At 37.8% G+C, this 12035-nt stretch overlaps 1 protein-coding gene across 1 annotated transcript in view; it reads left to right on the top strand.

Annotated features, from left to right (window-relative positions):
• The window catches only part of LOC120935683 (IgGFc-binding protein-like), a 193103-nt gene that overhangs the window by 132558 nt on the left and 48510 nt on the right, over window positions 1-12035 (top strand). The window contains exons 59-74 of the mRNA XM_040347737.1: window positions 918-1159; window positions 3015-3298; window positions 3415-3692; window positions 4501-5105; window positions 5196-5769; window positions 6053-6252; window positions 6343-6723; window positions 7636-7919; window positions 9722-9993; window positions 10066-10128; window positions 10430-10567; window positions 10691-10753; window positions 11057-11194; window positions 11314-11376; window positions 11679-11816; window positions 11941-12003. Of these exons, the coding sequence (XP_040203671.1) occupies window positions 918-1159; window positions 3015-3298; window positions 3415-3692; window positions 4501-5105; window positions 5196-5769; window positions 6053-6252; window positions 6343-6723; window positions 7636-7919; window positions 9722-9993; window positions 10066-10128; window positions 10430-10567; window positions 10691-10753; window positions 11057-11194; window positions 11314-11376; window positions 11679-11816; window positions 11941-12003 (3786 nt within the window). The remainder of the gene's footprint in view (window positions 1-917; window positions 1160-3014; window positions 3299-3414; window positions 3693-4500; window positions 5106-5195; window positions 5770-6052; window positions 6253-6342; window positions 6724-7635; window positions 7920-9721; window positions 9994-10065; window positions 10129-10429; window positions 10568-10690; window positions 10754-11056; window positions 11195-11313; window positions 11377-11678; window positions 11817-11940; window positions 12004-12035) is intronic.

The following is a 12035-nucleotide window of genomic DNA, read 5'->3' as shown; positions in this document are numbered from 1 at the left end:
ATACAGTATATTTTTTAAGGTTTTATGTAACTTTTTCGTTTGCAACAAATCACAAGCCAAGATGAGTATTTTATCAGTGAATACAGCACTTCCTCTAATTAGCTTAGGGTGAGAGGAGGATGGTTTATGCCACGGTCCTCCACCTCAGCCAGTCAGAGGAAGCAATGTTTTCTTTGATGAAATACATTGCTTCCTGTGAATTGCCTATTAGTGCTTAGACAACTTGATTTTTTTTTCCGGGAATGGGATGGGAAGCATTTTCTTCATTGCTACTAAAAAGTTTTATTTTTTATTTTTAACAATATTTTCAGTATTACAAATATGTTACAAATGCAGATATGATACAGATGAAAGTAGGAAATGCAGTCCATTAATATGTGTAAGTCTGGGGAAAACAAAAAATAACTTATGCAGTCCTCCCATCCACACTCCAAGGTTAATTGCTTCTTTCATCTAGAAGAAAGAAGAAATGTTTACCATATTTCCCACTCCCTTGGTAGGCAGCTCTCCTCCCCATTTTTCGATGCTCTTAGATGTGGACAGGGCCTTTGACATCCACACATTCAATGCAAAACTATTGGTCTTGCATTGTAAGTAACCTTGGAGAGGCCATGACTAATCAAGCGGTAAACGGAAGCAGCTTCTAGGGCCAGTGTAGACTCTGATCTCTGAGCAGGCAGGTACGTTTATTTTATTGCAGAAGACATGCTGCATGCCTGCGAGGCTGCCTATATGGATTTAAAAAATATGTTATTTGAAACATTATGTGAAAAATTATATTTTTTAAATAATTTATTTAAAACGAATCCTTCAGTAATTCTTACCCATGTTTTGTTATGGTTTTAGCAATAATGTTATAGTTACAATTCATGTTTTTCTAATTGAATTTGGTTTTATTGTTTTTTTGTTCTACTAAGGTTTTTGTGAAGTACAAGGAGACCCCCATTATTACACCTTTGACAACCAGGTGCACCATTTTATGGGCACTTGTACCTATACTTTATCTAAACTGTGTGAAAATGATAAAAATCTGATATACTTTAATGTGGAGGCAGCCAATGAGCACAGAGGAACCAACACCAGGGTGTCTTATGTGAAGTATGTGAATGTTGCAGTGTATGGATACAGAATAACACTGGATAAGAACAGAGTTGTAAAGGTTAGTCTTTTTTTAACAAATCAAAAACAAAGCAGTTTCAGTAGACCTTTGTCACAATGGCTGATGGGTGAGTGTGTGAGTGTAGGGGAGAGGAAATCCCAAATTTTGGGTTGTCCCCAGAAAAGTAATAGAGGGGAAATCCTCCAATGGGGACACTAGTTCTGGTGATCTGGGGGTCCCCAATGAATTCCCTTAATTTGAAGGGATTTCCTCACTCTTCCTGTTTGGCTATGAAACTAGAAGCAAAGGAAAATCTCTGAAATGGGACACAGAAAATAGGTTTGCCTATAGTTCTACTTTAAGGCATATTATGGATACATCAATTTAAAGATATACATATCTCCACAAGTGACAAGCTAAAAAGTTACCTCCTGTATGGGACTGAAAGGTTGAGAGAAGGGATGCACCGATGCCACTTTTTTGACACCGAGTACAAGTACCAATACTTGACAACATGTACTCGCCGACGCCAATTACCGATACCTATCACCTAGGAAGAGGGGTGGTTTGGGAGGTGGCGGTAGTTGAGAGTGGGGTAAAATAGGGATTGTGGGGTGGGAGAGTTGGGATGGAAAAGGCTGTGATCGCTGGGGGGAAGAGGATGGAGGGTTATTGGGAAACATGGGGGCAGTGGTGACAGCTGGTAGAGGGAAGGAGGAGGCAACAGGCAGAAGTGACTGCAGGCATGGTACAGGAGACAATCAGAGACTGCAGGCATGGTACAGGAGACCGTCAGACTGCAGGCATGGTACAGGAGACAGCTGCAGAGGGACCCCAGAAAACCAGGTTTGGGGCCACTCTGTGCAAAACGGGCTGCACAGTGGAGGTAAGTATAACATGTTTGCCTTTACAACCCCTTTAATGAGCCTGTTGCACAAATCACTTTATTACACTTTATTTATGATAAATTATCTATGGCTGCTATGCATATTTATATAATCCATATTGAGCACTATATTTGATTGGCTGCTTCTCCTTGGCACACACGCACAATCGCACATGATGATGACTTTAAGTTGTCATCATCATGTGCAATTGTGCATGTGTGGCAGGCCCAAGCAGAAGCAAACAGCCAGTTAAATATAGTGCTAAATATGTATTATATAAATATGCATAGCAGCCATAGATATCATAAATAAAGTGTAATAAAGTGATTTGTGCAACAGCCTGTTGCATAAATCAATTTATTACACTTTATTTAATATCTATGCTTTTCTGCTTGGGCCTGGAACAGTGGCACACACACATGCACAACATGAACATCAAGAGTCATACGTACTAGGCTGCACTAAGTGCTAATCCCTGCTGGCTGCTGCTGCTGTCAGAGACCCCCACTCCTGGCCAGGGGGAGATGATGCCGGCCACACAGAGGAGTGTACCACGGAAGTCATTGCACGCCTGTCGCTCCCGGCCTCCACACAGGCAAAGTGGTGGGCTATGTTAGTGCGGGGGGCGGCCGCGAGAGCCTCGAGAGCCGAGAAGTCGCCGCAGGATGACGGGGCTGGAACAGCTGGTGGCCTTGTCATGAATCCGGCCCCGCCCATGTGACGTCACTTCCGGTATCGGTTACCGGTATCAGCGCATTTTCACGAGTACCAATGCTCGTGAAAATGCCTAGTATCGGCCCCGATACCGATATCGGTATCGGTGCATCCCTAGTAGAGATGTCCAGGAAGTGGTTGGAACTTGGGACTATATTGTGATTAATAAGTTTGAAAATATTTTTCTTACACTTTTTGAATCTGTATCAATGGGAGCTGTCATAGAAAGTCTCTACTTTTTACTTTGTTGCAGTCATTTGGCCAAATATATAGTTATTGCTCTATATTGTTTACTTACATTTTGTTTTTGATAGGTGGATGGGCAGTTGGTGACCCTTCCAGTTCACCTGACACCAGATGTTGAAATATTTATAAGTGGAACTAATGTTGTGGTGACAACAGGTTTTGGACTTATAGTGAAATTTGATGGAAATCACAGAGTACAAGTGAAAATTCCAGAGAAGTACTCTGGCAAAGTTTGTGGAATTTGTGGAAACTTCAATGGAAATGCAGCCGACGACTTTTTAAATCCAGATGGTCAACTAGAATCAGATTCAACAAATCTTGGTAACAGCTGGCAAGTTGACAATGATACAAGGTACAATTTTAATATTGATTATGCTTTAATAAAGGCTGAAAATGCCTTTCAACTTCAGATGTTCCATATATTACACATGAAGACGCTTACCCAGCAGTTGTGTATGTTTATTACAGATGTTCACCAGGATCTGACATTCAACCAAATTGTACCAATGATGAAAAATACATTATTGCAAGCAACAGCTTCTGTGGACTAATTACTGACAACAATGGTCCATTTAAAGAATGCCATGCTGTTATTGACCCACTAGTTTACTTTAATAACTGTGCTTATGACTTGTGTGAGATGAGTCTGGACCCAGAAACTCTGTGTAATAGTCTTCAGGCGTATGCAGAAATCTGCCAGTCCAACGGAGTTACCATTTTATCCTGGAGAAATAATTCTTTCTGTGGTAAGTATGCTATTCACTATTGTTATTAAAACTTCTCTGATTTTTAAAGCTTTATATTAAAAGTAGTAATCTTTTTGGATTATTATTATTCTCCATATGAAACTGGACCTGAACTCAAAAAGTGAAGGGATAAGGAACATACAGTATATAGATATATAAATTATAAATGTAAATGTTAAATGCAAGGCACTGTAGCCTCATTGCTGCAGTCCTTGACATAGGGAAACAGTGCCCTGCCTCTACCGACATGATCACTTCAAAAAACAAGGCATGGTAAGTCAGCAATGGGGAAAGAATAACTACAGGGAGACAAGAGACAATACTGCTTACTAGTCCTTTGACCTTTATAGTCTTTTTTTTTTTTGGTAATGCTTATAAAGTTCAATTGCCTTTTAACTTAGGTTTTAAGTAAGTTAGGAAACACTGACCTATTCTACAATTCGGCATACTGTAAATGCTTAATTGTATAAAGTGTTGTTAATTGTTGATGATATATGACTATTTAGCATGCTTTAGCATGTTAATATGTTTTTTTTTGTTGTTTTTAATAGTCCACTTTAGTAACCTCTTGTTGGTCATTTGTTCACATGAAATGTTTTTTGATAACTCTGCTTGATCCTTGTTTTAAAATGTATTTCCTCAGGTGTATGTAATCATCATTATAATTAGTTTAATAAGCTTGAAATTTGTGAACTGAGTTTACAATAACAAATACTACAGATCGTGCTTTTTGGAAAGGTGTAGCATAACTAAGTATAGCAAGTGATAGAAGAATACATGCAAAATGACCATCTTTATTTCCTCACAGATTTGAAGTGTCCACCAAACAGCCATTATGAGCACTGTGGAACCGCATGCCCAGCTACTTGTGTCAGTCCAGGAGCTCCATCCACATGCACTCTGCCCTGCACTGAGTCTTGTATCTGTGACCCCGGATACATCCTTTATGGAACGAAATGCGTTCCAGATGACAAGTGTGGATGTTGGGATGATGATGATAAGTACTATCCTGTTGGCAATGAATTCTGGACAGATGACACTTGCTCTATAAAGTGCAAATGTCCTTCACCTGGAAGCGGATTAATATGTAACAGTGATTCATGTCCCAGTAACCAGTATTGTGGAATATCAAATGGTGTTCCTGGCTGTCAATACTTCACATATGGCATTTGTAGAGTCCATAATGATCCACATTATGATACATTCGACAGACTCAATCATGACTTCATGGGTCTGTGCACTTACACTCTTGCCAAACTCTGCAACAGTTCAACTTCCTCTCCATATTACTTTAACGTTGAAGCAAAGAATGAACACCGTGGAGATCCCAAAGTGTCTTTTGTAAAACACGTTCTTATTGAGGTTTATGGCCAGAAAGTCAAAATCGAGAAAAATGAGAAAGATCGTGTTTTGGTTAGTATGAACATTTATTTGTTTCCTATCTGGTGTTTTCCAGAGGTATGTACTACTAATTCATTACTAACATTCTTACCTTATATTTAGGTCAATTCTATCTGGACCTCACTTCCTGTAAGTTTAGTGGGTGGAGCAGTGAGTGTGACTTGGACTGGAAAGTATGTCAGTCTGCAGACAGATTTCAGGCTGACTGTCTCTTATGATGTAGACACCTTTGTAGAAGTCAAACTTCCTAGTAACTTCTCCAAACTGACCTGTGGAATGTGCGGTAACTTCAACAATCGCAAATCAGATGACTACATGATGCCAAATGGAGAACAGGCCAAGAACTCTGAACAACTTGGACAGAGCTGGTTGGTTGAGGATGATGATCCACTTTGTAATCTGGTTGATACACCTCCCCCACCTCCTCCAACGTGTCCACCAGGAAAAGAAGAGTTATACAAGAGCAATGCATTTTGTGGTTTGCTGATAAGTAAAGATGGTCCTTTCCATGTATGCAATTCTGTCATCAGTCCAGGAGGATTCTTTGACAGCTGTATCTTTGACATGTGCGCTTTGAATGGAGATCCGGATACTCTGTGTAGCTTGTTAGCAGCATATGCAGATGCTTGTCAGAAGGAAGGTATAGCCATCAGTTGGAGAAATAATACTTTCTGTGGTAAGTATATCTTGCTGCATTTTTGATAAAAACTTAAGGCATCCTTTTTATAGACTATACAGTATATATGATTCTTGCTTTGAAAAAAAAAATGGCAAAATACTATTGTTTCTTCTCATTCTAAATGCACACATCTGTCTGAAATATTCCTTGATCTTATATAACTTCACAAATACAATCCGCAACATTATATATAAATGAAATTAGCTATTTCATATACACCTACATATTTGTAGATGAACCACTATCATTTGCAATTTTTAACAAAATGTTTTCCTTTTAGCACCTGACTGCCCTGCAAACAGTCAGTTCAGTACCTGTGCATCTGCTTGTCCGGCCACATGTCTAGAGCCACAACCACCAGTGAACTGCAGCCTGCCATGTTCAGAAGGATGTGAATGTAAACCAAGTTATGTCATCAGTGGAGGAACTTGTGTGCATGAGTCGAATTGTGGCTGCTTCTACAATGGCATTTATTACATGGTAAGAGGGAAGAACATAATTATTTCAATACTTTTAATCTCTGTGCCAGTATTTTGTTAATCACATTATGCTTACATTTATCATTTACAGGAAGGAGAACAATTCATAACAAAGAACTGTGAGAGTGTATGTACATGTGGAGGAGGGAACAACATAACGTGTGATCCAATGTCTTGTACCGGAGATGAAATCTGCAAGGTCCAAAATGGGTTGTTAGGCTGCTATCCACCAAGCATAGCAATCTGCCACATATATGGAGATCCTCATTATACAACATTTGATGGCACAGTTCATCACTTCCAGGGATCTTGCACTTACACTGCAACTGAGACATGTGCTAATACCTCTCACAGCTTTAGTGTCATCACACGTAACGAACACAGAGGTAACCCAAGCTGGACTGCCATTAACTCAGTCAACATTACTGTGGATGGAATAGAGATCTTTATTGAAAAGAACAACATTGTGCATGTACGTATAGTAAAAAAAATAAATAAAAAATAATTGTATGTATAGTTAAAGCGGAGTTCCAACCACAATTAGCATTTTTTAAATGTATGTCCTTTCATCCTGCTTTTTTACAATATAAATCCGGTCACTTACTATTTTACAATCCACCGCCGATCAGCATAGATATTCAAAAAGGATAGTTTATAAAACTATGTCTACACCGTTGTCATTTTGCTTGTGGGCATTGTCAAGCCTACAAGCACTTACTTCCTGGAAGTCTTGGATGGGGAGTGATAATTGGACAGCGCACTGCATCCTGGGAAATGATGACACACATTTCCCAGGAGCATTAGAGGGAGATGATGTCAGAATCCTATGTGGTTTCAGAGGCAGATTTCGTGGGACCGCATAGCAACAGGCATTTCCAGATGAGTAAAAAAAAAAAAAAAAAAAAAAAACATTTTTTACTTTTTTAGAACTAATGAGCACAATAATGAAAAAAACATTTTGGGATGGAAACTCCACTTTAAAGAAACTAGTTTTTTTTACTATATATATGAACCAGTATGGTTATCCTCCCCCCCTGGATCCCATAGATTTCTATGTTCCATTTTGAATTGTCATGACTGCTGTTTTTCACTGTAAGGAGCCTATTTATAGAAAACAATTTTAGTGGAAAGGGGAAGGCTTAGAACCTCTGAATGTGATTTGCTACTTTCCAGAACCAGGAAAAGGTGATACAAGAGACAGGAGAAAAACATTTATTACAAATATTATTTAAGAACTAGTTAATAGTTTAAACATTTTGCAAGTCCCTGTAAGTAATGAGATATTGAAATAGTTTTTTTTTTAACAGAGAGATATTGAAATAGTTAATGTCACATTTTAACTGCAAGCTAATCAGTTAAACGTTTTTTTTTCTTTTTTTTTTAGGTTAATGATGAGATAGTTACACCTCCTTTCTCTAAGTCTGACATACATATTACACAGAGTGGCCAGTATGTTATAGTCAAAACTAATTTTGGACTAGAAGTTCAGTTTAATGGTGATCATGAGCTGTTTGTAAAAGTAAATGAGAATTACAAAGAAGCATTATGTGGTCTGTGTGGAACCTACAATGACAACCGTCATGATGACTTCATGACACCAGAAGGCAACATTGTAACCAATGTCAATGATTTTGGCAACAGTTGGAGGGTGCCAGATGATGGATGGATGTGAGTATCTGGACACGCATTTTAAAGTGTTATGACTTAAGTGAAAAATTATGTATAATGATATTTCTATTTTTAGTTATATTTTTCACTTTTTAAAAGTTATTTAAAGCCCAAACCTTTTTAGTTTTGAATAAAGCATGGACTTATTAAAAATGTCAGGGTTTATTGCTGCCCAGAGCCCTGCTGCAATAGTCACCTTCTCTATTTTCCCCAGTATCCAATGTCCCAGGGGCAGAAAGTGGTGGCAAACATTTTTCAGGTATTGCCAGAAAAGCTATCAATTCCAGTGACAAGGAACTAAGAAATATTTTTGTCTCACTTTGGAGAAAAATCCTCTCACGTATTCTTGTGTTTCTGAAACAAACAATGAATGGAAATCTCTGTAACTAGACACACACAGGGGGAAAAAATGGGGAAAAACCTTTTTAACCCTTCTGTACTCTACCCAAAGCTTTTAAAAGTTTTGGCTTTACATATACTTAGTATAATAATGTAAATATTGATTTGCTGTATTTCTTTGTCATGTAACTATAACTGCTATCACGTGTGCCTAATTATTTAAAGAAAAGGTGTTTACATGCCATTCTATTCTTCACCAATTCTTTTATCTTTCATAGCTATATAGATAGGTTGAACAAAAGACACATGTCCTTAGAGTTCAAATAACACAAAAATAAATACATTATACAAGAAAAAGAATATATAGGTAGATTCAGAGAGAAGTGCCTAAACTTGCGGCGGCGTAGCTTAGCCTGTTTAGGCTACGCCGCCGTTAGTTAGTTAGGCAAGTACATGATTCTCAGTGTACTTGCCTGCTAATATACGGCGGCGTAGCCTAAAGCGGGCGGGCGTAAGGGCACCAAATTCAAATGTCTTGGAGGGGGGCGTGTTTGATGGTAATGAGGCTTGACCTCACGTTTTTTACATTTTTTTTTTAACTGCGCATGTGCCGGGTGCCTACATTTCCCAGTGTGCATTTCGGCTACGTACGCCGCACGGGCCTACTGATTTAGACGTGGACGTAAACGACGTAAATCCCGATTCGCGGACGACTTACGCAAACAACGTAAAAAATTTGAATCTCGCGGCGGGAACGGCGGCCATACTTTAACATTGTTATTCCACCTAATAGATGGAATAACTTTAGGCCTGCTAATGCCTTACGGAAACGGCGTAAATCGACTGCGGTGGCCGGGCGTACGTTCGTGAATCGGCGTATCAACTCATTTACATATTCTACGCCGACCGCAATGGAAGCGCCACCTAGCGGCCATCCAAAATATTGCAATCTAAGATAGGACGGCGCAAGCCGTCCTATCTTAGATATGTTTAAGCGTATTTCTGTTTGAGCATACGCTTAAACATAAGTCGGCGTAGATTCTGAGTTAGGTCGACTTATCTACTGATAAGTCGGCCTAACTCTACCTGAATCTACCTATTATAGTATAATATTTGTGCTTCCCATTATCACATTATTGGAGTGGTGCTTATGATTTTTTTTTAACTATATAAAGTATAATATTTGTAAATATAATAGCCAGTTACATTCAGTGCATTGAGAAAATCATACAGGTTTATACACAGTCTACAGAGTTAACTAGAACTAGCTCCAGTGAAAACATATTCTACATTTTCACAGCTATAAAGAATGCTTTCTACAAGGAAATCATGTGATGGAAAATAAGTGGATTTTTTAAATTAAAAATTACTTTTGCACATTAGCACAATGTTACAGTTTTACATTTTACTTATTATAAATATGATATTATTTATTAGTAATGACTTAAATGTATTTCACTTAGATGTGCGTCTACTCCACCACCTCCACCAGTCTGCTCTCCCACTATACAAGAAATAGCAAATCAGAAATGTTGGATTTTAAGAGACAGCAATGGACCATTCAAAACCTGTCATCCTTACCTTCGACCACATCAATACTTTGAGAGTTGTGTCTTTGATCAATGTGTAACAGGCGGAAGTGATGATCTTCTCTGTGGTGTACTGGAGTCCTATGCTAAAGCCTGTGAAGGTTTAGGTGTCAACTTGGTCGACTGGATAAACAATACTATTTGTGGTAAGATCTAAATGTTTTGTGTTTAACCACCCAACAAAAAAAAGCTAAAAACTGACTTACAATTTCTCACAGATCCAAACAGACCATCCACAACTCCATCTGCAACTTCTACTCCATCAACAAATCCACAACCAGGTATTGGATGTTCACACATTATATAATTCCTAATGTCTATTCGTGTGAGTCCTCCATCCATAGTTAGAGGGATAATATAGTAAAATACATTCACTATGTAGTTAATATGACTTGTAGTCTTCAAAGCTGCTGACTTGGAAATTTAAATCTAAATGATCAGTATCACTTTTCCTCTAATGCTCCAAACACCTAGGTTTATTTTATTGCAATCAGCTGTTTGGTGATTGGGTTTCTCTGGCAATCTCTAATGAGTCACTTTGTACGTTTTTTACTTACAACAAGAATATATTTTTCTCTTTAGATTCAAGCTCTACAGCATTACCCATTATTTCTACCACAACAACTTCAACTTCTACAACTAGAACTACAACACCTACAACAACTACTGTAGATAGCACTGCTACTACTATGACTACAACAAAAACAGCAGAAGTTACAAGTAAGTAATAAGAAATAATATTTGTGGTAAGATCTAAATGTTTTGTGTTTAACCACCCAAAAAAAACAAAACAAAAAAACACACAATTGTTTGAGCTAAAAACGGACTTACAATTTCTCACGGATCCAAGCAGACCATCCACAACTCCATCTGCAACTTCTACTCCATTGACAAATCCACAACCAGGTATTGAATGTTCACACATTATATAATTCCTAATGTCTCTTCGTGTGAGACCTCCATCCACGGTCTGAGGGATCATATAGTAAAATACATTCACTATCTATTTAATATGACTTGTAGTTTTCAAAACTGTTTACTGTGTGAAATTAAAATCTAAATGATCAGTATCACCTTTCCTCTAATGCTCCAAACACCTAGGTTTATCTTATTGCAATCATTTGTTTGGTGATTGGGTTTCTCTGGCAATCTCTAATGAGTCACTTTGTAAGTTTTTTACTTACAACAAGAATATATTTTTCTCTTCAGATTCAAGCTCAACAGCATTACCCATTATTTCTGCCACAACAACTTCAACTTCTACAACTAGAACTACAACACCTACAACAACTACTGTAGATAGCAATGCTACTACTATGACTACAACAAAAACAGCAGAAGTTACAAGTAAGTAATAAGAAATGCTATTTGTGGTAAGATCTAAATGTTTTGTGTTTAACCACCTAAAAAACAAAACAAACAAAAAAAAGTAATTGAGCTAATAACTGACTTACAATTTCTCACAGATCCAAGCAGACCATCCACAACTCCATCTGCAACTTCTACTCCATTGACAAATCCACAACCAGGTATTGAATGTTCACACATTATATAATTCCTAATGTCCCTTCATGTGAGTGCTCCATCCATGGTCTGAGGGATCATATAGTAAAATACATTCACTATCTATTTAATATGACTTGTAGTCTTCAAAACTGTTTACTGTGTGAAATTAAAATCTAAATGACCAGTATCACCTTTCCTCTAATGCTCCAAACACCTAGGTTTATCTTATTGCAATCATTTGTTTGGTGATTGGGTTTCTCTGGCAATCTCTAATGAGTCACTTTGTAAGTTTTTTACTTCCAACAAGAATATATTTTCCCTTCAGATTCAAGCTCTACAGCATTACCCATTATTTCTGCCACAACAACTTCAACTTCTACAACTAGAACTACAACACCTACAACAACTACTGTAGATATCACTGCTACTACTATGACTACAACAAAAACAGCAGAAGTTACAAGTAAGTAATAATAAATACTATTTGTGGTAAGATCTAAATGTTTTGTGTTTAACCACCTAAAAAACAAAACAAACAAAAAAAACGTCATTGTTTGAGCTAAAAACTGACTTACAATTTTTCATAGATCCAAGCAGACCATCCACAACTCCATATGCAACTTCTACTCCATCGACAAATCCACAACCAGGTATTGAATGTTCACACATTATATAATTCCTA

Source organism: Rana temporaria, chromosome 4 (assembly GCF_905171775.1).
Source record: "Rana temporaria chromosome 4, aRanTem1.1, whole genome shotgun sequence".
NCBI lineage: Eukaryota > Metazoa > Chordata > Amphibia > Anura > Ranidae > Rana > Rana temporaria.
Note: the sequence above shows the minus strand (reverse complement) of the source record. Positions and strands in the feature narration are given on the sequence as shown.